General features: G+C 42.5%; 2 protein-coding genes across 2 annotated transcripts in view; one reads left to right on the forward strand and one right to left on the reverse strand.

Moving 5' to 3' along the window:
- Positions 1 to 25739, reverse strand: part of LOC115082262 (GDP-fucose protein O-fucosyltransferase 1-like) — a 52850-nt gene that overhangs the window by 18773 nt on the left and 8338 nt on the right. The window contains exons 2-5 of the mRNA XM_029586508.1: positions 16586 to 16771; positions 11942 to 12064; positions 7947 to 8129; positions 2294 to 2406 (exon numbers count right to left, since the gene is read on the reverse strand). Coding sequence (XP_029442368.1) covers positions 2294 to 2406; positions 7947 to 8129; positions 11942 to 12064; positions 16586 to 16771 — 605 coding nt within the window. The remainder of the gene's footprint in view (positions 1 to 2293; positions 2407 to 7946; positions 8130 to 11941; positions 12065 to 16585; positions 16772 to 25739) is intronic.
- Positions 16872 to 25739, forward strand: part of LOC115082263 (kinesin-like protein KIF3B) — a 38705-nt gene continuing 29837 nt past the window's right edge. The window contains exon 1 of the mRNA XM_029586509.1: positions 16872 to 16940. The gene's annotated coding sequence lies outside the window, so the exon portion shown is untranslated. The remainder of the gene's footprint in view (positions 16941 to 25739) is intronic.

Here is a 25739-nt window from a genome sequence, read left to right on the forward strand (position 1 = left end):
GCACTCCAAACTCTGCTGGACCACATTCAGGAAGTCCTCTTGCAGATGCTGAGGTAGGCGCTCAACCAGATCCTGGACCTGCTTCCAAAGGTTTCTGGAATACTGGCTCATATGCAGCTGGTAGCAGACAATATGGGGCGCCAGCATGCAGCCCTGAAAGACTTTCCGTCCCAAGGTGTCACGGGCTTTGTGCTCTCAGCCTGGGGGAGCAGAGGCATGGGTACAAGAATGCTTTGCTTATTTTAGGGCGGACTCCACCACCACGGACTGGTGCGGAAGCTGATGCCTCTCAAAGTCCCTGGTAGGCTGAACCAGATACACCGCATCAGTCTTCCTGTTCACAGGGGGTACTGAAATGGGGTGTTCCCAGAGCCGGACAAACAAATCCTTAAATATGTTGTGAACTGGGACAGCCACCACCTCCTTAGGTGCATCCACAAACTGGAGGATCTCAGCATCTTGTGCCTGGAATCTTCCTCCGTCCGGAGCTGGAAGGGGACAGACTCCGCCATGGCCTGCACAAAGACCGCAAACGTCAAATCCTTGGGAGGGGACGGTTTAGAGGGCAGGTTCTCTGAGTCTGACGGCCCACCCTCATCTAAGGAATTGGCGATGGGAATGGACTCCATTAGTGGCAGCATCAGTGCCTCCTGGGGCATCGAAGGCGCCCGGGGCTATTAATCACGTTGACTTAGGGAATGGCCTCTGCTATTACTGGCATCAGTAGCATGGGATCTTAGTTTTTGAGTACTTGCCAGGTTCTTGTGGCCTGGTTTGGCCTCTGTTGGAAATAGGATGCTGGGCTTGGTGGACCCTTGGTCTAACCCAGCATGGCAATTCTTATGTTCGTAACGGTGCTAGCACAGATGGTGCAGGCTCCAGCATTAGTGATGGCCCTGATGGGGCCAGCAGCTCGATGCCTTGTAGGGCTTGGCTGACCACCAACCGCACTCTGTGTTCTAACTCCTCTTCAAACGCTGCTGAAGACAGGACAGCCTGAGGAGGAGTGACTTGGACTCCCCCGGAGCCCCAAGGGAGGCCGATGTCCGGCACCAGAATCAGTGGGGTCCACCCTCGAAGGGCGATGCCTCCTCAGCTCGGGGTCATTTTGGGGGCATCACGGCCAGCGCTCATGCCTTCCCAAGCTTAGTCTTGTGCGAAGACAGAGACTGATGACGGTGTTTCCTAGACTTCCCACGGTGCTCGGCCCGGTCTTTCCCCGGCGCCTAGGGAGATGGTGAAGATCCAGTCCTGGAATGAGAAGAAATGGATACAGGCCGGTCTCTATCGCCCAATTTGATCTGGGGACCCGGCGGTGGAAAAGACAGCACAGAACCGGTAGCCATGAGTTCCTCTTTACCCAGAGGCGTCGATGCCCCCGACGCAGAGGTTGAGGGATTGGACTCCCTGGGGCCGAACAGCTTGTCCATTTTATCCAGGCACGTGATGACCCTTGAGGGTCATCTGAGCACAAAAGTGACACCCCTTGACATCATGCGATGCCCCCAGGTACAAGATACAGATCTCATTGGGGTCTGTGTTGGACATAGTCTGAGGGCATTGGCGAAAGCCCGATGGCACCATGTCAAAAAACAATCGATGAGCGGTCAATGGCCAGCGACCACCGGTACCTTTTGGGATCGACCGCAAAGAAGGTACAACTCACCGCGACACCCTCTAACTAAGGCCAGGAGAGGAGACTAGGGACCCGGCGGGGGAAAATCCGAGAAGAAACTCGAACATGGTAGTTTTCCTACAAAACCAGCGAGAGCTCCACATCTCCGAGACAATAGCTCCGTGGAAAAGAACAGACTGAAGAGGGACCCTCTGTGGATGCGTGAATAGTGGCATGCTGGGCATGCTCAGTGTGCCTAGTCAAAGTTCTAGAAATTTTGACAAAATGTTTCCATGCTGGCCTCCATCTGATGATGTCACCCACATGTGAGGACTACCATCCTGCTTGTCCCAGGAGAAAGAGGATGCAATAAAAGATCAGACAAAAATATTTGTGCAATCATTCCACTGGCATTCCATAGGAAAGAGACAAGAAATGCCATCAACAAGAAAAGCTATAACATAGATCATCTAATTGTATTGCTCCAGATATGGTTTATAAAATAAGCCTTTTCATATTTATCAAAATACCACAACTATTGTGTCAGAACAACATTAGAATGGATGAAAACATCACCTTCCCAATATCTAAAACCAATGAAATTTTGTGCATTTGTTAATTTTGGATACTTATACTTTCATCTCCCAGTCTTGCTCCTTCAGCAATGCCTCTTCATACCTTTTTAGCCACTGATCTTTATAACTGGAACTGAAGGAGAGGCCTCCAAAGAGCTCTGACCCATTAAAATCTACATTAAAATGATCCCAAAAAGGACCAAAGGGGTTCCCATCCTGCAAGACAAGAGAAAGATAAAAATCACTGAAAGTGAACAAGAGCAGAAACAGTTCAGCTGCCCAAAAATACAAGAATCAGCCAAGAGAGTTAAAAAAAAAATCACTGCTGGAATTTTGACACCTCACAGCAGAACATATGCAGTTAATTATACTTGAAGATGCAGCCATAAAACCATGGTAGCCCAACCATAGGACACTCCAAGACTGAACTCTTCAGGGCTCTTTCCAACCATCAAGAATTATTCCTACAAAATACAGTCATCCTCTCTATCCTAGGGGCCCAAGCATATCATCTTTATTACATGGCAAAACCTTTCAACCCCCACAGTCCTGGGAGCAAAACTAAGATCTCCTATGTGGCAGGACATACTACTATTCCATGTCATAGGGTTGACTCCAGGACAGCTATCTAAAAAAAATTCCTAATATATTTATGTTTATTCTTTGAGTTAGGACATCACACATTTGCAAACAAACCTCATAGTAACATACTCACATATTTCAGTTACCCAATTTTTTAAAATAAATTTATATGCTGTATAAACAGTAAAAATACAATGAAAGTGGTTCTTAACATAACATTCATAATTTAAAAACAAAATATAAAGATTAAAACATAAAAGCATAAAAATAAAAACAAAACCAAACTGAATCGAACAAAATTAAAACTAAAATCTAAAATTACAGTACATAACTCCCAAACAAAAAATACCTCACTTTTAAAGGACTCTATAATTACTCATATTATACCCAATTATATAAAACACCTCATATTTAGAAACAAAAATATCGTCATTTGCTTCAGAAATTTCAGAAGATTCAATTCTGCTCTAACAGACGCTAGCATCGCATTCCAAAGCTTCAGAGCTACCTGTGAAAAGCTCATGCTGCATACAGTTTCATTCATAACTTTGGGGCCAATGCTGCCATCAAAAAAATCCCTGTGATGACCTTAATTCCCAACCTGGCCTATACCATAGGTTTTAGGACCATTGTCCCTCATCAATTGAAATGCATTGGTGAGCAGCTTAAATTTAGCACTCTCAACAATGGGTAGTCAGTTGAGTTCTGCAAGTAGATGAAAGGCTTTTTCAAACTTAGATTTTCCCATAATCAATTATGCTGCCATGTTTTCTAGTAACTCCTATCTGGCAACCTCACATACAGCATGTCACAATAATCCAATTCTGAAATTACAAGGGCATATACTACTAAGTTTAATATAGTAACATAGTAAATGTTGGTATAAAAAGACCCCAGTGGACCATCTAGTCGGCCCTGCAAGCTTTATTTATTGATTCATTCTTATTCTATTAAGGGTAGTAACTGCCACTCTGTGCTCTTTATTTCCATCCTTTAGCAATTAGGGATCCTCTAGGTTTATTTATTTATTTTATTTATTTAGCGTTTTTCTATACCGGCATTCAAGATAAGAATCACATCATGCTGGTTTACATTAAACAGAGGGTGTAGAGTAAAACAACAATTGAAAAACTATAACAGTGAAAAGAAGAACTTTAAAGTTACAATAAAACAAGGAAATTCAAACTGGGTGGAGAAAAGTCTAAAGTAATTTAACAGTAAGATCAATTATTTACAGTGTTCTAAAAATGGCTGACTGTGGTTGTCATTGAAATGAGATTTAATTAGGGTCTGGAAAGGCTTGTTTAAACAACCACGTCTTAAGCCTTTTTCTGAATGTTCGAAGGCACGATTCTTGATGAAGTTCCAGTGAAATGGAGTTCCATAGTGATGGTCCTGCTGTAGAGAAAGCCCGGTCTCTAAATGTTATATGTTGAGAGTTTTTGGCATGGGGTACATATAGTGAGTCTCTGTAAGCTTCTCTAATAGGTCTAGAGGAGGAATGTTTCCTGAATGGGATTTGGAGGTTGAGTGGAGCGTGGTGATGGATGGCTTTATAGATAGTGGAAATGGACTTATGCAAGATTCTGTAGTGGATTGGCAGCCAGTGTAGGCCTTTTACGGATGGGAATGATGTGGTCTCTTCTCCCCGTGTTTGTCAGTATTCTGGCTGCTGCATTTTGGACCATCTGGAGAGGTTTAGTGTGGGACAGTTCTCATCTTAGCTACCTCTTCTGGGAGGGCATTCCATGCAACTACCCTTTCCATGAAGAAATATTTCCTGACATTGTTCCTGAGTCTACCCTTTTAGAGCTTCATATTATAACCCCTAGTTCTTCAGCTTTCTTTCCATTGGAAAAGGCTTGATTCCCATGTATAATGTATACTCCAAGAATGTAATTGCCTGTATAATCTCCCCCCCCCCCCCAATCCCTTCTCTCCTCCATGGTATACATAGTTAGGACCTTTAGTCTAATCTCATATGGCTTTTGATGAAGACCCCACACCATTTTTGTCTTTCTATAGACAGCTTTGATCCTGTCTCTATCCTTTTAAAGACTCAGTATCCAGAACTGAACACAGTACTCCAGATGAGGCCTCACCAATGCTCTGTACAAGAGCAATATCACTTCCTTTATCCTGCTGGTTATGCCTCTTTTGAAGTAGCCCAGCATTCTTCTCGCCTTAGCCACCACCTTGTCACATTGCTTTGCTGCTTTCAGATCATCCAACACTATCATCCTGAGGTCTAATTCCTGATCCTTGAGATCAGTCTCTTGCCCCCCATCATGTATAGCTCCTTTGGATTTCTGCACCCTAGCTGCATGATTCTGAACTTCTTGACATTGAATGCCAGCTGCCATACCTTTGACCACTCCTCAAGCTTTCTTAGATCACTTTTCATTCTCTCCATTCATTCAGGTGTGTCCAAGTTTGTTGCAGATCTTAGTGTCATTTGCAAAACAACAAACGTTTCCTTCTAACCCTTCTGCTATGTCACTCACAAAGATATTGAACAAAGCTAGCCCCAGAACCAAACCTTGAGGCACTCTACTAATCACTCTTCTCTTAATAGGTTCCATTTACCATCACTCACTGTCATCTTTCAGTCAACCAGTTTGTAATCCATTCTACCACTATGGGACCCACTCACAGGCTTTTCATTTTGTTCATGAGCCTTCCATATGGGATAGTATCAAAAGCTTTGCTGAATTCCAGATAAATTACATCAAATGCTCTTCCTTGATCCAATTCTCTAGATGCCCAATCAAAAAATAAAATTGGTTTGACATGGCCTTTCTCTAGTAAAATCATGTTGCCTCAGATCCTGCAACACATTGGATTGTAGATAGTTGACTATCCTTTCCTTCAGCAGCATTTCCATTAGTTTGTACACCAAGGTAAGAACATAAGAACATAAGAAAATGCCATACTGGGTCAGACCAAGGGTCCATCAAGCCCAGCATCCTGTTTCCAACAGTGGCCAATCCAGGCCACAAGAACCTGGCAAGTACCCAAAAACTAAGTCTATTCCATGTAACCATTGCTAATGGCAGTGGCTATTCTCTAAGTGAACTTAATAGCAGGTAATGGACTTCTCCTCCAAGAACTTATCCAATCCTTTTTTAAACACAGCTACACTAACTGCACTAACCACATCCTCTGGCAACAAATTCCAGAGTTTAATTGTGCGTTGAGTAAAAAAGAACTTTCTCCGATTAGTTTTAAATGTGCCCCATGCTAACTTCATGGAGTGCCCCCTAGTCTTTCTACTATCCGAAAGAGTAAATAACCGATTCACATCTACCCGTTCTAGACCTCTCATGATTTTAAACACCTCTATCATATCCCCCCTCAGTCGTCTCTTCTCCAAGCTGAAAAGTCCTAACCTCTTTAGTCTTTCCTCATAGGGGAGTTGTTCCATTCCCTTTATCATTTTGGTAGCCCTTCTCTGTACCTTCTCCATCGCAATTATATCTTTTTTGAGATGCGGCGACCAGAATTGTACACAGTATTCAAGATGCGGTCTCACCATGGAGTGATACAGAGGCATTATGACATTTTCCGTTTTATTCACCATTCCCTTTCTAATAATTCCTAACATTCTGTTTGCTTTTTTGACTGCCGCAGCACACCGAACTGCCGATTTCAATGTGTTATCCACTGACGCCTAGATCTCTTTCTTGGGTTGTAGCACCTAATATGGACTCCAACATTGTGTAATTATAGCAAGGGTTATTTTTCCCTAAATGCATCACCTTGCACTTATCCACATTAAATTTCATCTGCCATTTGGATGCCCAATTTTCCAGTCTCACAAGGTCTTCCTGCAATTTATCACAATCTGCTTGTGATTTAACTACTCTGAATAATTTTGTGTCATCTGCAAATTTGATTATCTCACTCGTCGTATTTCTTTCCAGATCATTTATAAATATATTGAACAGTAAGGGTCAGAATACAGATCCCTGAGGCACTGCACTGTCCACTCCCTTCCACTGAGAAAATTGCCCATTTAATCCTACTCTCTGTTTCCTGTCTTTTAGCCAGTTTGCAATCCATGAAAGGACATCGCCACCTATCCCATGACTTTTTACTTTTTCTAGAAGCCTTTCATGAGGAATTTTGTCAAACGCATTCTGAAAATCCAAGTATACTACATCTACCGGTTCACCTTTATCCACATGTTTATTAACTCCTTCAAAAAAGTGAAGATTTGTGAGGCAAGACTTGCCCTGGGTAAAGCCATGCTGACTTTGTTCCATTAAACCATGTCTTTCTATATGTTCTGTGATTTTGATGTTTAGAACACTTTCCACTATTTTTCCTTGCACTGAATTCAGGCTAACCGGTCTGTAGTTTCCCGGATCACCCCTGGAGCCCTTTTTAAATATTGGGGTTACATTTGCTATCCTCCAGTCTTCAGGTACAATGGATGATTTTAATGATAAGCATTACGCTAAAAACATTTTCCCCAGTAACGCTTCCCACGGTGTATTAATCAGTGCATGAAGCGAAAAATAGTGCAGGTGCAATAAATGTATCACATCTTGCGGAAATTACCTATGCAATGCAGGAGCAGGATAATTAGCCTAACCACATGGCACCCTTTTTTTTTTTTAATTTAAATTTTTTTATGGGCACTATTTCCGCTATATTTATAGCATTCTGATAAATTTAGGCCTATAGTAGAAAAAGTGTGAGAGGACTATCATATGTGAGAATGCTGTTAACATTCACTCCAATAGAGTTTATGGTCTATAATTTGACCACATCTACTAGATTATAATCATGGGTCATCATTAAAGTCCTTATTTTTATCTTAAACTTTTGTATCTAGAATTTTCTTTTTGCAAATAAAAGTCACTTATCTTGTAAAAATCTTGGCTTGTTCCAATTCCTGCCACCAAATCATAGACCATATGCACTCTTTGAGTGAGCGTTAACAGCGTTCTCATATATGATAGTCATCTCACACTTTTTTCACTATAGTCTTCTAATTTAGATTTGTGGTGAATCAAAACATTTTGGTTTATCACTTATATTCACCCTAGTGTGTTCATTCATTTTAGTACTTTAGAATATGGCAATAATGCAGTTCATATGAATAAAATGTGCTTGGGCCCTCAGATTCCTCCTTTTTTCAGATTGCAAACTCAATACCAGCTAAATACCTTCATTGGACAGGTCTTTTTATCAGTGCTTCTCAGAGCTGCTGCTTCGAAGCAATATGCCACACGCTTGTCTGGAGGCCAGTACACAGGTGCTAGCGTTCTCATAAACTCCTCGAGGCTGATCACACGATGATATTCCAAGAGGGGCTCCAATTTGAAATACTCCTCATAAGAAACATGCACCTAGTATAGAAAGAGACCACCAACCAATCAGCTTCACCAGTACATAAGCAAACCAATCTTAGCCCTAATGCAATTAAGTATTTTTTTCAGCATTATTACTATTAGTGTTTGTTTCTAGAACCTGTAATAACATATGTCATTAATGCAGGTATCCATAGGTCTCCTTGAGCTTGTGACTCCCAATTCCTCTGTGATTCCAAATGTTCTGGGGTTACCTGTGACACCCATTTCTCTGTCTAGAATGGTTTGGGTTCACATCTCATCTGCTTTTGTCACCCCAGCTGCCCTAGCTACTGTGAACATTGGGTAGGAACAGATGTTAACAGAAGGTGGCAATAGAGGGAGACTGAACAGCTCAATGTATCGGGATCGAGTTACAGAACATTTTATCTGTAGATTACCAATTAAAATCTAGTTCTGCCATCCTACATTATGTAAAAAAAACCAAACCACTGAATGTTTACTATTTTTTTTATTTTCTTTTACTATTATTGTTCACAAGTTAAAACAATAAATAAATTCGTACAAAGAAATATTAAAATCCAACTTCGACTGTTATTGACCAAAAATCATTGAGTAGTCTATGTAAAATAAGTTGGTCTCATCAAGCCTCAAGAATACCACTTTCAAGCTCGAAAATTAAAAGTAGTATATTTGAGAGTGTGAGGCGTGCCAGGCACCACTTAAGAAAACAAGGAAGAACATTACACTGTGTGTGGAACTATAAGCTGCCGCCTGCCCATTCTAAGGGAAACCTGTGAGGAGAGGGCAGAGCTGACATGGGTACTGGGTGCACACCCTGGCTTACAGTTCTATACACAACAATGTTCTTCCCAGCTCTCTTCAGCTGCATTCACACATTCTACCATGGAGTGAAAGAAAGACGGGATGATGGGCAATTCAGATACTGCTGGTCTCAGTTCAATTTATTTATTTAAAATCTTTTTTATACCATCACAACGGTTTATATATAGGCACGTATAGTAATGTAATACTTCTAGCAGAGTGCCAGTAAAGGTCCGGTTACATGGTTTCAAAAATAAAGTATCTAGATGAATGTTATGAATCTTGTCCAATTATACGTGGAAAGATTTACCTTATGTGTATACTCTTTATATTGTATATTTTAATTACAATTAATGGTGAAATAGTAAACATAACAAAATTACGTGCTGTACGTTGATGTTCTATTGCCTGCTTTATTTTTCCATTTCTCCATTCTCTTTGTAAAATGCTTGTTTGAAAAGCCAGGTTTTTAAACTTTTTTTTTTAAAAGTTGGAAATTTTTCTGCAGTCTAATTTCAAGGGGCATGGTGTTCCATAGTATCAGTCCTGCTAATGACAGTGCCCGCTCTCTAACTTGTGACAGTCTTGCTGTCCTAACTGAAGGGATAGTTAGGAGGGCTTTGTTGGCCGATCTAAGATTTCTCTGAGGGACATGCACACGCTGGGAGAAAGTCTGATTCTTCACGCATATCCAGCACAGCTCTCTGCTTCAACGGCAGGGGAGAAAGTCTGATACTTCACGCATATCCAGCACAGCTCTCTGCTTCAACGGCAGGGGAGAAAATCTGATACTTCACGTATATCCAGCATGCTCTCTGCTTCAACGGCAGGGAGAAAAGTCTGATACTTCACGTATATCCAGCATAGCTCTCTGCTTCAACGGCAGGGGGAATGAAGAAAAAGTGGATCTATATACAGACAACCAACAAGGACTGAATTACATAGTCTGGGTAAACAAACAAGCATGGGTGTAGCTTGCTTATTGCGGCGGTTACTACCCCTAACTAATTAAGCTAGATATTTCACTTAAATGCAGCTCCAACACTGGCTCTGTACATTAATGGTGGGGTGGAAGGGAAATAGAACCAAAAGGTACTAAGAGCCAAGAGTAACATAACGTATGAGAAAAAAAAAAAGTGCGAAACTTGCTGGGCAGATTGGATGGGCCGTTTGTGGTCTTCTTCTGCCGTCATTTCTATGTTTCTATATGTTCAGCCACTCCGCTTTTTCATCGTTAATTAGTTTGTGTATTGTGCACAGTGTTTTGTAATGTATCCTTTGTTCTATGGTAGCCAGTGTAATTTTGCTAGGGTTTCAGTAATGTGATCACTTTTCTTTTACCAGTAAGTATTCTTGCAGCAGAGTTTGTAAAATTTGGAGTGGTCTTATAGTTGTGTATGGTAATCCCAAAAATAGTGTGTTTCCAGTAGTCTGTGCTAGCAAATATTAGTGCTTGTACACTGTTCAAACGTTTGTGGTGTTAATAATGGTTTTAGTCTCTGAGGACCATAAGTTTGGCGTATCCTTCTTCATTTTTAAACAATATTTAATATGTTGTTTCAGGCTTAGATCCGTGTCAATAATTACACCGAGCTTCCGTACTTCTCGGCTAGTTTCTAACTTTCTGATTATTTTTTAGCATAATTGGATTTTGTATGATCTCAATGTTTTTTCGTTCTAAATGTAGGAATTCAGTTTTTTTCAATATTAATAACTAGCTCCATTTGGTTTAGTAGTTTTTTTGATGATATCTAAGTTCATGTTAGCTAGATTTCCAGTGGAAAAAGGTATCCATATTACTAAAACCACTATCGGCAGCCCTTAAAGCCAAAGTTAAAATAGGCATGGAGCTGAATTAATTTCTCACTAATAAGTGTTCTCTAGCAGAGCAGGGTTGAAGCACATTCACCATCTTTGCAAATGCCAAAGAATCCATCTGCTACCTGTAGTGTGGGATATTTGAAGGATTTTGGTTCTACTGCCATCAAACTGACACCTTTCACAAATACTAATTCCTAGAAAATTTTAAAGTAAAAAAAAAATGTAGATGGCAAGAAACAATAAAAGTAGGGATGAACCCACTCATGCCAATCTCTTCGTTAGTCCCAGATTCAAGTCAGAACTAACCAAGTTTTTATTTTTGTTAAAGCATCAGTTTAGATTTATTGTATATTATTTGATGCTGTACACTACTTTGTGCAATCTTTTGAAAGCTAGGAAGGAGACATAGATTTTGCTAAATAAATAATAAAAATAAAATGAATGTCAAATATTCTGCCCAAAATCTCATCTTTCATTCTGAAAGACACACTGCCTCCCAAGAGTTCATACAAGAAGGAGAATTTTCCTCACCTCAGAAAGTAAAATGGCTTGGATCAAAATGATCCAAGACGCAAACAGGAGAAAAACCATCTAACAGAATACAGAAATGTGCCAAGTTACAAAGCTTTTCTCAGTACTCTATAGCCTTCTCAATTAGTTAGGGACTTTTATTTTCGGTTTTTATTTTATTTTTCTTGGGGATTTATCAGTATTTATTACAACAAGAGCAAGAATTATATATAACCTGGAAAAATGATGAGTTATGGTATTTCTTTCCATTGATTTCTCCCATTATTTTTCTTACTGTAATAAACACTGAAATTCCCAGAAAAATAAAATAAAAACTGGAAATGAAGGTCCCGAATTACAGCTTATGTTTCTGCTATCAGAACCACATTTTCCTACCTAGTTGGTAACTATCAAGTCAGAGTTCCTCCTCACATCTACCTATATCAAACAAGGAGGACAGGATCCATCAGGAAGAAAGCAAAGAATTCAAAGTAATGCAATCTGAGTATTACTAAGGACTACACTGTCAGTATTATGTACACTATGCTACTTATTTCTACAGCACTAGTAGACATGCACAGCACTATGTATTGCTATGCAGATGGAATTAATACAGAAATCAAAGAATCAGGTTAATCTACCTATACTCTTATTTCCAGCAACTAATCAAGATTATTTCAGCAAATAGAACTCACATTAGTATAAGGAGGACGGTGATGGCGATATTCAATCCAAGGAGGCACAGCCAAGGTCCGATTCACCATCTTTGCAAATGCCAAGGAACCCAGAAAGTGGTCTGCTTGATTGCCAAAATCTCCCTAAAAGAAAAAAACAAAAGTCCTAGGGGAATAGGAAAAATATCTACCAAAACCACCCTATTCCAGTCATAAAATGACAGAAAAAAAATGTCTGACAGCACTTGTTGCCACATTGGATAAGCATAAAAAAAATTTAAATATCAGTTTTGAAAAAAACATGAGAAAACTTGTCTGTTATGATCAGCCCTCAAATACATGTGGTTTGGGAAATAAGGCCCATAGCAATGTAGCAAATTCAGAGAAAGGAGAATTAATTAATATGATTAAACCTAACTCTAATGTTCTTGGCGACTTATCTCAGAGGGAGTGGTGTTAGGGGGTCTCTGTGTTGCTGCTTGCAAATTCTGCTCCTAAGATTATGGGCAAGAGGAAGGAGTAGAGTCTGGGAAGTAATTTCCTTGCTCAAATGGTGAACTCTCATTTATAGCAGTGTTCTATTCGGGAGCTGCTCCAACATGCACCTGGAGAGGTCAGAATGGAGAAATTACCTGATAATTTTGTTTTCCTTAGTGTAGACAGATGGACTCAGGACCAAATGGGTATAGTGTGCTCCTGATAGCAGTTTGAGACGGAGTCAGATTTCAATCTGACGTCAGAACCTAGTACATATACCCCTGCAGGAAGTCACCTCTCAGTATTCTCCTCGAAAAGCAATTGTGGATATATGCGTGACTGATTAACTTGAATAACTTGGCTAACTTGATTAACTTGAACTGGTTGAATTGGTTATAGTTGGAGACCGCCAGTGCCCTCAACCAAGAAACATAGACAACCTGGTAGGATGGGTGTCCTAGATGAAGGAAAGCATGGCTTACCCGTGATTATCTCGCTCTCGGGGATTCGCCTGAGAATTCCATGAATGACGGCAGCCATGGGTGCGATCTGAGTCCATCTGTCTACACTAAGGGAAAACAAAATTATCAGGTAAGTAATTTCTCCATTTCCTAGCATGTAGCAGATGGACTCAGGAACAATGGATGTATAAAAGCTACTCCCAAACTGGGTGGGAGGCTGTCATGGCCCACTTAGTACTGCCCTTGCAAATGCTATGTCCTCCCGAGCCTGACATCCAGGTGGTAGAACCTAGAGAAAGTGTGAATGGAAGACCATGTCACCGCCCGTCAGATCTCGGGAGTTGACAGCATCTTGGTTTCCGCCCAGGACACTGCCTGGGCTTGCAAAAGTGGCGGCTTGCCTGCTTCTACGAAGGCCGCCTTGATAACTTCTTTGATCCAGCGCGCTATGGTTGCCCGCGAGGCCGCTTCCCCTTGCTGTGAAGGACCAATATATGGTCCGTCTTTCGTACGGATTCCGACCTTTCCAGGTATCGGACTAGGAGTCTGCCGACGTTGAAGGTGACGCAGACGGCGAGATTCTTCCGAATTCTTATGTTCATCTGGCGATGGTAGCGAGATGGAAGTGAGAAACCACTTTGGGGAGGAAGGACGGGACCGTGAGTAACTGAAATGGCTCCCGGAGTGAGTCCTGAGGAACGGCTCCCGGCAGGACAGTGCTTGCAGCTCGGAGATACGACGGGCCGAACAGACTGCCACTAGGAAGGCTGTTTTCAATGTTAATAGACGGAGGGACAGGCCGCAGAGAGGTCTGAAGGAGGCTCCCTGCTAAGAAGTCTAGGGCTAGGTTGAGGTTCCATAGAGGCACCGGCCACTTTAGGGGTGGTCGATCTGCTTGACTCCTTTCAGGAAGCAGGAGAGTCTGGGTGAGAGGCTAGGCTACCATCCTCACTCTTGGTTCCGTAACATGACAATGCGGCCACCTGTACCTTGATGGAGTTGAGAGACAATCCCTTCTGTAGGCCATTCTGCAGGAATTCCAAAATCATGGGAATTTTGACTAACCGTGGGATGATGTCGCGGTCCTCACACCAGGCTTCGAATAATCTCCAAATCCTTATGTATGTTAGGGGTGTGGAGAACTTGCGTGCTCGGAGCAGGGTGTCAATTACTGCCCCGAGTATCCACTCTTCCTCAGGCGAGTCCTCTCAATGGCCAGGCCGTAAGAGAGAATCGAGCTGGGTCCTCGTGGAGGATCGGCCCTTGTTGGAGCAGATCCCTGTGTGCGGTAGCGAGAGAGGGCTCTCTGTCAATAGCCTTTGCATTTCTACGTACTACGGCCTTCTTGGTCGTCCAGGGCCACTAGAAGTACTGTTCCCTGTGGTGTTCTATCTTGTGGATGATTGCGCCCAATAGGGGCCACGGCGGGAAGGCATATAGTAGAGTTTCCTGTGGCCAGGTCTGTACCAGGGCATCGATTCCCTGGGACTGAGGTTCCCATCTGCGGCTGAAGAAGCTGGGTACTAGGGGTTGACCGTTTTGCCAGGAGGGTCCATGGTTGGTGTTCCCCAATGGTTGACTATCAACTGGAAGGCTGTGGTCGACAGTCTCCATTCTCCTGGGTCTAGACTTTCTCTGCTGAGGTAATCCGCAGTGACGTAGTCTTTCCACGCGATGTGAGCGGCCGAGATCTCTCGAAGATTTGCTTCCGCCCACATCATTAAGGGGGTCTATTTCCAGAGACACCTGTTGGCTTCTGGTTCCTCCCTGACGTTGATGTAGGCCACTGTTGTGGTGTTGTCCGACATGACTCTGAATTTGTCTCGGAGTCTGTGTCTGAACCATAGGCAGGCTAGTCTGACTGCCCGAGCTTCTAGGCGTTGATGTTCCATCCAGACTCTTCTTTGTTCCATTGCCCTGGGCGGTCAGCTCCTCCTAGCACTGTGCTCCCCCATCCTCGTAGGCGGCGTCCGTGGTGAAAAGGATCCCAGGTCGGTGAGGACAGCCTCACTCCCTGGCTCAGATGGCCTTCTTGTTGCCACCAGCGTAGTTGGGTCCGAACTTTGTCCTGGGAGCTGGAGACGAACGGTGTAGTTCTGGGACAGCGGGTTCCATCATGACAGTAGGAGCGCTGTAGGGGTCTCATGTGAGCTCTTGCCCATGGCACTACTTCCAGTGTGGATGCCATGAGGCAGAGTACTTGGAAATAGACCCTGCTGTGGGACGAAGCTCGCTCAACAGGGTTTGCAACTGGTCATCAGTTTTGATCTCCTTGTCGGTGTCAGGATGACCTTGTCTTGTTTGGTGTCGAACCGAACTCCCAGGTATTCTAGAGATTGGGAGGGCTGCAGACAGCTCTTGTTTGTGTTGACCACCCACTCAAGGCTCTCCAGTAGAGTTTGACTCTGTTGGTCACCTGGAGACTTTCTCTGGGGGATTTTGCCCTGATCAGCCAATCATCCAAATAAGGGTGTACGAGGATTCCTTCCTTCCTCAGTGGTTGCAGGAATTGGAACCTAAATGAGGACGTGTCCTCCCTCCAGGGCAGGGCTTGCATTGGATCCTGCATTTGACTTGCTCCAGAGGCAGTCAGCCTACCAAGTTCACCCCTGAGTGGGGTTGAATGGCCCCATTCTCCCCCAGTACCGGTGCAAGCAAACTCCTGAAACAGAAGCACTTCCACATGGGCCTCCACACCCAGAGCATTTTCTGCATTCCGCATGAGCCACACAGGTGTGTGTGTGCCTTACCCTCTCATCCCCCAAGTCAAGCTCCAATCATACCTCTGACTGCTCGTGCACCACAGGAGAAGCAGCACCCAGTCGACTTCTTTTTGTTCCTTTGAGATTTATTTATTTATTTTTACTTGTTTAAAAAAAAACAAAGATACTTCTCAGTTACCTAGGTCCTCTGACCAGCAGCTACTACTTTGAGAGCTCAAACAAGCCCCCAAACAGCCCAAAAGAGAAAAGGAGGCATGGGGGAAGAGGGAAACCAACACTATACTGGTTTTCAGACCTCTTCAATTGGCAGGATCAAGCCAGACAGTGGCCACTGACCTCACTACTCATCCCTGCGCAAACAGGGGGCAGCCTAAAACAACCTAACTGACCCTGAGAAAAATGTGTGCACAGAACTGCAGACTATAGGTGTGGGACCTCTACCATATGCTAGAGACATAGAAATACTGAAGTACTACAGGTGGTTCTGCTCCCTATATAAGTTGGTGTCAGGAAAACTAATTCCTCTGTCTCCATTTGTTGGTAGAGGAGAAAATCCATGCTCTGGACTAGTCTGGTGGGATGATAAGGAGGCTCATTTTTGCTTTACTGGAAGAGAGGAATTATACTAAGTATTTTAGGGTTTAAAAGCTAGATTGTTTGCTTTGGCAGCTGGATAATTTATATTAAGTTATTAGACTGGGGCTATTCAGTATTGGTTATTTCGATTTAGAAATTATTAGTTTTAGGATGGTTTTAGTTATGGTAATTAGAATGATTTGGGTTGAGGGAGGTGGATATGTTGAGGATGTTATGTTTTTCAAACTGTAACGGAATCGAGGTAATAATGAGACCGAGTGGAACAATAAACTCAAATGCAGAAGAAAAGGGGGGGGGGGGAAGTAACAGGAAACAGTACAGAAAAGCTTAGTGATGGCGGCGGCGGCGGGAAATGAGCCCCTGAGCAGGAGCACTGCCGGCAGGGCGCTACATAAAAAGGCTCTTACCCATGCAGGGACAGTACAGCAAATAACCGGCAGGGTCCCACCCCCTCGCGGTGGCCAGACACAGACACAGCCACGACAGCAGCAGCCGGCACCGGCACTGCGGGCCCATCGCCTCTCGCGAAGTCTATCCCAGAAGCCACCGCAGCGCGACTCGCCCTGCTCGCCCCGGGCCGGAAGCGCTGGTTGCTAAGGAAACACTATGGCAGGGACAAGCTGGTTGCTAAGGAAGTCGGTGTTAGGGCACGGGTCCGTTGCTAAGGAAGTGAGTGTTGGCGTTCTCTGCGCATCCGGCGCAGTGACAGGGGGAAGGGGCAGAGGTTTTCAATGGCTGACAGTAGCGGCTACAAGATGGCAGGTGAGTGGCGGCAGGGATTGGGGCGCCGTGGCTCGGGCTGGAGCTGCCCTCCCGGGGCCCAGTCCTAGCACCACCTCCTTTTCTGGCAGGAAAACGCAAGCTGTGCCCAGATAGAGATCTCCATGACCCCTCTCAGCGAGCCCCACCGCCCCGCGGAGCCCAGGTCCGGCTCCGCTCCGCATCTCCCGGCATTGCCTTCTCTGCCGCCATCTGTGCGCCCGGCGTGCTTTCCGCTTATCTGTTCTCACCTGTTTCAGTTACCGAATAGGGACGGGAAGAAACGTCAATTAAAACTACTGTATACGATAATGGCTTTTAATTGCACTAACTTAATATGCGTCTTGCCTTCCTCTGGTCAGAACAGAGAGATGGAAAATGCAAGCCCCGCTTTAGCCAGTCTGAATCTACCTGGCCCTAGTGCTGAACGGCACTCAAGTTTCTTCCAGGCACTCAGCAAGTAATAAAACCGGCTTCCAAGCCATGAGTTAAAATCACTGCTAACTTTTAGGTTTAGTTTACTCATGTGCAGGAAACTTACAGTACTGTGCAATGCAGAAAACTAATGCCATGAAAATACACCAAGAGGGAAAAATGTGAGTTAACCTGAAAATCTGCACTAATGTAGAAAAGTGCTTTGAAAACTGCTGTAAGGGGAGCCTGTAAGCAATATCAGGGTAGGCTTAGCTGGGAGGAGACTGCTCTCCCTCCCCTCCCCTTCCCTCTCTGAGGGCTACTGGTCATGCTATAGAAATTTAACACTTATTACCTTATATGCGTATGAAAAGCCCAGGAAAGAACACCCGTTTGTCTCAGAATCAGACTGCTTTATTTTCAGACATTTCAGGTTTCTTTGTTTGTTTGTTTATTTGTCTGTCAAGTTTTATATACCGTCCAGTTTCGCCATCACAATAATTTACATGTTTCGACTGATAGAGAAATACAGGTTTAGGTTGCTATATAAAAGTTAGTGAGTAAGTAACGGCATTATAGTACATATAAGTATTAAAATTACATACAAGATTTGTAAGCACGTATAAGTATTATAAGTACATATAAGAATCATAAGTACATATAAGGGTCATAGGTATTATTGTACATAAGCGTGATAGTACAATAAGTTAGTGAGCAGGTAAAGGATTATAGTACATATTCCGGTTGTGAATAAACAATATTGGTTATGTATTTTCACAGGGTTGCAAGTGGTTATATAGAAAAGGTTTGGGCTACAGGATAATAAGGTTGAGGGGGATGTCACTTGTTGTTTTGGTAGGCTTTGGTGAATAACCAGGTTGAGCAGCGGTTTCGTTGCGGTGTGTGGAGTCTTATCGTTGTGTTTAACCAGTCAGTTTGTCCTTTGTGTATTAATTTGTGTATTAAGGTCAGTATTTTATACTCTATTCGGAATTTATTGGGAGCCAATTGTAGTGATATCAGAGTTGGGGTGATATATTCTTGTTTTTTTGTTCCTGTGAGGATTCTGGCGGCTGCATTTTGTAAGATTTGTAGTGGGTGGATAGTGGAGAGTGGTAGACCGATTAATAATGAGTTGCAGTAGTCCAGTTTGAAGAAAGTCGTCTGGGGTTAGGAAAGGTTTTAGTCATCTTAGTGTTAGTAGTTTGTGGTATCCTTCCATATCACTACTAAAATTAAGGTTCTTGAATGATAGTTCACTGTCGATGATCCCTAAGTTGCGAGCATGAGTGACAGGTGAAATTGGCTGTTTTTTGGTTCTTCATTTTTAGCGGTGGAGGGGGTGATGGCTTCTTTTTTCTATCCAGGATGATTATTTCTGTCTTTTCGATATTTATTATGAGTTTCATGTCGGTTAGTAGGTTTCCTGTAATGTGTTTACCACTTAGAATGAGACAACACATAAGAACATGCCATACTGGGTCAGACCAAGGGTCCATCTAGCCCAGCATCCTGTTTCCAACAGTGGCCAATCTAGGCCATAAGAACCTGGCAAGTACCCAAAAACTAAGTCTATTCCATGTTACCGTTGCTAGTAATAGCAGTGGCTATTTTCTAAGTCAACTTAATTAATAGTAGGTAATGGACTTCTCCTCCAAGAACTTATCCAATCCTTTTTTAACCCAGCTACACTAACTGCACTAACGACATCCTCTGGCAACAAATTCCAGAGTTTAATTGTGCGTTGAGTAAAAAAGAACTTTCTCCAATTAGTTTTAAATGTGCCACATGCTAACTTCATGGAATGCCCCCTAGTCTTTCTACTATCCGAAAATGAGGAAAATAGTCAGAAAAAAACTGAAAGGTGCAGCTGCAAAGGTTAAAAGTGTTCAACAGGCTTGGACATTGTTTAAAAATACAATCCTAGAGGTGCAGTCCATATGTATTCCACGCATTAAGAAGGTGGAAGGAAGGCAAAACGATTACCGTCATGGTTAAAAGGTGAGGTGAAAGAGGCTATTTTAGCCAAAAAATCATCCTTCAAAAATTGGAAGAAAGATCCATCTGAAGAAAATAGGATAAAACATAAGCATTGTCAAGTTAAGTGTAAAACATTGATAAAACAAGCGAAGAGAGAATTTGAAATGAAGTTGGCCATAGAGGCAAAAACTCATAATAAAAACTTTTTAAAATATATCCAAAGCAAGAAATCTGTGAGGGAGTCGGTTGGACCATTAGATGACCGAGGGGTTAAAGGGGCTCTTAGGGAAGATAAGGCCATTGCAGAAAGACTAAATTAATTCTTTGCTTCCGTGTTTACTAGTGAGGATGTTGGGGAGATACCAGTTCCGGAGTTGGTTTTCAGGGGTGATGAGTCAGACGAACTGAACGAAATCACTGTCAACCTGGAAGATGTAGTAGGCCCAGATTGACAAACTAAAGAGTAGCAAGTCACCTGGACCGGATGGTATGCATCCCAGGGTAATAAGGAACTCAAAAATGAAATTTCTGGCCTATTAGTTAAAATGTGTAACCTATCATTAAAATCATCCATTGTACCTGAAGACTGGAGGGTGGCCAATGTAACCCCAATATTTAAAAAAGGCTCCAGGGGTGATCCGGGTAACTATAGACCAGTGAGCCTAACTTCAGTGCCGGGAAAAATAGTGGAAACTATCCTCAAGATCAAAATTGTAGAGCATATAGAAAGACATGATTTAATGGGACACAGTCAACATGGATTTACCCAAGGGAAGTCTTGCCTAACAAACCTGCTTCATTTTTTTGAAGGGGTTAATAAACATGTGGATAAAGGTGAACCGGTAGATGTAGTGTATTTGGATTTTCAGAAGGCGTTTGACAAAGTCCCTCATGAGAGGCTTCTACGAAAACTAAAAAGTCATGGGATAGGAGGCGATGTCCTTTCGTGGATTACAAACTGGTTAAAAGACAGAAACAGAGAGTAGGACTAAATGGTCAATTTTCTCAGTGGAAAAGGGTAAACAGTGGAGTGCCTCAGGGATCTGTACTTGGACCGGTGCTTTTCAATATATATCAATGATCTGGAAAGGAATACGATGAGTGACGTTATCAAATTTGCAGATGATACAAAATTATTCAGAGTAGTTAAATCACAAGCAGACTGTGATACATTACAGGAGGACCTTGCAAGACTGGAAGATTGGGCATCCAATGGCAGATGAAATTTAATGTGGACAAGTGCAAGGTGTTGCATATAGGGAAAAATAACCCTAGCTGTAGTTACACGATGTTAGGTTCCATATTAGGAGCTACCACCCAAGAAAGAGATCTAGGCGTCATAGTAGATAATACATTGAAATCATCAGCTCAGTGTGCTGCAGCAGTCAAAAAAGCAAATAAAATGTTAGGAATTATTAGGAAGGGAATGGTTAATAAAACGGAAAATGTCATAATGCCTCTATATCGCTCCATGGTGAGACCACACCTTGAATACTGTGTACAATTCTGGTCGCCGTATCTCAAAAAGATATAGTTGCAATGGAGAAGGTACAGAGAAGGGCAACCAAAATGATAAAGGGGATGGAACAGCTCCCCTATGAGGAAAGGCTGAAGAGGTTAGGGCTGTTCAGCTTGGAGAAGAGACGGCTGAGGGGGATATCATAGAGGTCTTTAAGATCATGAGAGGTCTTGAACAAGTAGATGTGACTCGGTTATTTACACTTTCGAATAATAGAAGGACTAGGGGGCATTCCATGAAGTTAGCAAGTAGCACATTTAAGACTAATCGGAGAAAATTCTTTTTCACTCAACGCACAATAAATCTCTGGAATTTGTTGCCAGAGGATGTGGTTAGTGCAGTTAGTGTAGCTGGGTTCAAAAAAGGTTTGGATAAGTTCTTGGAAGAGAGTCCATTAACTGCTATTAATCAAGTTTACTTAGGGAATAGTCACTGCTATTAATTGCATCAGTAGCATGGGATCTTCTAGGTGTTTGGGTAATTGCCAGGTTCTTGTGGCCTGGTTTGGCCTCTGTTGGAAACAGGATGCTGGGCTTGATGGACCCTTGGTCTGACCCAGCATGGCAATTTCTTATGTTCTTATGTTCTTATGAGTAAATAACCGATTCACATCTACCCGTTCTAGACCTCTCATGATTTTAAACACCTCTATCATATCCCCCCTCAGCCGTCTCTTCTCCAAGCTGAAAAGTCCTAACCTCTTTAGTCTTTCCTCATAGGGGAGCTGTTCCATTCCCCGTATTTTGGTCGCCCTTCTCTGTACATTCTCCATCGCAATTATATCTCTTTTAAGATGCGGCGACTAGAATTGTACACAGTATTCAAGGTGCGGTGTCACCATGGAGCGATACAGAGGCATTATGACATTTTCCGTTTTATTCATCATGCCCTTTCTAATAATTCCCAACATTCTGTTTGCTTTTTTGACTGCCGCAGCACACTGAACCAACGATTTCAATGTGTTATCCACTATGACACCTAGATCTCTTTCTTGGGTTGTAACACCTAATATGGAACCCAACATTGTGTAATTATAGCATGGGTTATTTTTCCCTATATGCATCACCTTGCACTTATCCACATTAAATTTCATCTGCCATTTGGATGCCCAATTTTCCAGTCTCACAAGGTCTTCCTGCAATGTATCACAATCTGCTTGTGATTTAACTACTCTGAACAATTTTGTATCATCTGCAAATTTGATTATCTCACTCGTCGTATTTCTTTCCAGATCATTTATAAATATATTGAACAGTAAGGGTCCCAATACAGATCCCTGAGGCACTCCACTCCCCACTCCCTTCCTGAGAAAATTGTCCATTTAATCCTACTCTCTGTTTCCTGTCTTTTAGCCAGTTTGTAATACATATCTCTACAGCCTTTAACACAGCATAGGCTTATACTGAGTAAAGCTCTGGAACATCAATGAACATAAACATATCAGAAACTTAATCTTGCTTCAAGTATGTTAATTAATAAATATAATTAACCAGCCCCCATGACTGTAAAGCTTACCATCAGTTCTCACCATTATAAAGGTCCAGTTTGTAGATCTGAAGGAGACATTGTGGCTTACGGAGGACGTCCCTGGGATGGCAGCACACGTTGAAATCTGTTGTCTCGATCATGATGCAGCAGGCAGGACCTTTTCTTTACATGGGGGACTTCAGGCAGGCTGAAGTCATCTGCTGGTCATAGGGAGATTCAGGCATCATCTTCAGGTGTTAATGAGTCTGTTGCTGCCCTTTCTCGCTCTCTTCCCTACTGCTTTTAAAAGCCCTGACATACATATGTAAACAGCTCATGAACAGTCAAGCAGCAGGACGGATGGGCTTGTTTCTTTATTTCAGTGCTGGCCCCACCCTCTCCCTCGGGGGGGGGGGGGGTGTTTCACTTGCCATTGCTTCTGCTGTGTGGCACCCCCGGACCAGGATCTAGTCTCAGTTCTATAATGTTATAGTGGTACCTAATTATATAAAAACGGTTACAGCTGATAAAGTGATGAGTACCCATATTTATAATACCGGACATCAGAGATAGCCATATAGGCTATAACACTCCAATTTGGTTTTTGTTGTATTGTAGGGGGTGTACAGAGGAGGTGTTTCGTACAGCTTAGTTTATATGGAAAAAGACAGTGAGACCTTGGAGGGGCCTCGATACACAGCTTGCTGGCAGAACAAATAGCTCAGCCATGAATTGCTTCTCCAGGTCAAAGTTTATCACCTCTGTATCCCATAAGAACATAAGAAATTGCCATGCTGGGACAGACCAAGGGTCCATCAAGCCCAGCATCCTGTTTCCAACAGAGGCCAAAAACCAGGCCACAAGAACCTGGCAATTACCCAAACACTAAGAAGAACCCATGCTACTGATGCAATTAATAGCAGTGGCTATTCCCTAAGTATAATTGATTAATAGCCATTAATGGACTTCTCCTCCAAAAACTTATCCAAACCTTTTTTGAACCCAGCTACACTAACTGCACGAACCACATCCTCTGGCAACAAATTCCAGAGCTTTATTGTGCGTTGAGTGAAAAAGAAATTTCTCCGATTAGTCTTAAATGTGTTACTTGCTAACTTCATGGAATGCCCCCTAGTCCTTCTATTATTCGAAAGTGTAAATAACCGAGTCACATCTACTCGTTCTTTTTCCTGGGTGGTAGCTCCTAACATGGAACCTAACATCATGTAACTACATCAAGGGTTATTTTTCCCTATGTGCATCACCTTGCACTTGTCCACATTAAATTTCATCTGCCATTTGGATGCCCAATCTTCCAGTCTTGCAAGGTCCTCCTGCAATGTATCACAGTCTGCCTGTGATTTAACTACTCTGAATAATTTTGTATCATCCGCAAATTTGATAACCTCACTCGTCGTATTCCTTTCCAGATCATTTATATATATATTGAAAAGCACCGGTCCCAATACAGATCCCTGAGGTACTCCACTGTTTACCCTTTTCTACTGAGAATATTGACCATTTAATCCTACTCTCTGTTTCCTGTCTTTTAACCAGTTTGTAATCCACGAAAGGACATCGCCTCCTATCCCATGACTTTTTAGTTTTCGTAGAAGCCTCTCATGAGGGACTTTGTCAAACGCCTTCTGAAAATCCAAATACACTACATCTACCGGTTCACCTTTATCCACATGTTTATTAACCCCTTCAAAAAAATGAAGATTTGTTAGGCAAGACTTCCCTCGGGTAAATCCATGTTGACTGTGTCCCATTAAATCATATTTTTCTATATGCTCTACAATTTTGATCTTGAGAATAGTTTCCACTATTTTTCCCGGCACTGAAGTCAGGCTCACTGGTCTATAATTACCCGGATCGCCCCTGGAGCCTTTTTTAAATATTGGGGTTACATTGGCCACCCTCCAGTCTTCAGGTACAATGGATGGTTTTAATGATAGGTTACAAATTTTAACTAATAGATCAGAAATTTCATTTTTGAGTTCCTTCAGAACTCTAGGATGCATACCATTCGGTCCAGGTGATTTGCTACTCTTTAGCTGGAATACAGGTCTGTGTCTATATTGTGATGAGAATTCATTTTCTTGTTGCATACAGTGGTAAAAACGTCTGATATCTCCTACAAGCCAGCTGCTGGAAGTTGGAAGGAATGTCACCAAAATAGCATTGCATGCAAGATTGTGCCCAAGTCAGCATACACACTCCCAGTCTCACATACAAGAACATTTGGGCAAGGCATGCCAAGTGAAACCAATGTGTATTCTCTCTGGTATGGGCACCTATAGCCGAACAGTAAACACTTTAGCACTTTGCATCCAAACTTGGGTATAAAAGAGTGCAAACTTTTTGGCTGTAGGTGCCTGTTCAAGAAAACGTCCCCTTTGATTTCACTTGGCATACCTTGCTAGAACGGTCTTGCATATGAGATTGTGCCCAAGTCAGGATGTACAGTGCCAGTGTGTACTGTTCAGCTGTAGGTGCCCACCCCAGGCACCTTATGCTTTGATTTTACTTGCCATGCCTTGCCACAATGGCTGGTATCCACAGCACCAATCTTGCATCCAAGGCCATTGCAGTAAAGCATGATACAATTAAAGCATAAGCTCTCTGAGACAGGTACCTACAGCTGAACAATACCCATGTTAGTGCCAAACTTGGGCACAATATTGCATAAACCATCCAAACCACGAAGCAAACCTTGCACACAAACAAGTTTCTACAGACAGCAGTGCAAGAACAAGCTTCAACGATCCACCTTCAATGTTCAAATAATATTTAATTGTAATTTTTCATCAATGTGACCGGCAACTCCATGTAAATTGCAGGGTATATTTTTTTTATATATGAGTCCCCCGACACGGTCCGTGTTTCACTTGTTGCTGCATCGGGAGGGACCACAATAATGTTTAAATCTACAACGTAAACAGATATAAATGGTGGACCACAAAATATTAAGGCTACATAATTGAAAACAATATATAGTTATACAATCAAGATGAATGTGTACAGTACATACCTTTCAGATAAACCCAGGAGCGCGAGCTCCCTCAAAGGGAATCAAACTTTTAAAGAGCAGAATTGGCGCCAAACAGATAACATCGCGAGATTCCTGAACCAATCAAAGGAAGCATATTTTTAACCAAATAAATGCCATTCGATTTTCTTATTTAAACCTTTCGGGCTAATGGTATCAAGAGTAAATATCCATCTCTGCTCTTTTCTTCCCAGCAATCCAGGATAGTCTCCCTCTCTTGGATGACGGGGGACCACCTCCAGTACTGAGTAAAAAAGTTCAGCAATGGTGTGATTATGCTGTGACCAGTGATTTACCAATGGTTCATCTACTCTTGATAAACGAATGTTGGAGCAGTGTTCAATAATCCTGGTCTTAAACATACGGGTGG

The sequence above is a fragment of the Rhinatrema bivittatum genome, unplaced genomic scaffold, assembly GCF_901001135.1.
Source record: "Rhinatrema bivittatum unplaced genomic scaffold, aRhiBiv1.1, whole genome shotgun sequence".
Classification (NCBI taxonomy): Eukaryota; Metazoa; Chordata; class Amphibia; order Gymnophiona; family Rhinatrematidae; genus Rhinatrema; species Rhinatrema bivittatum.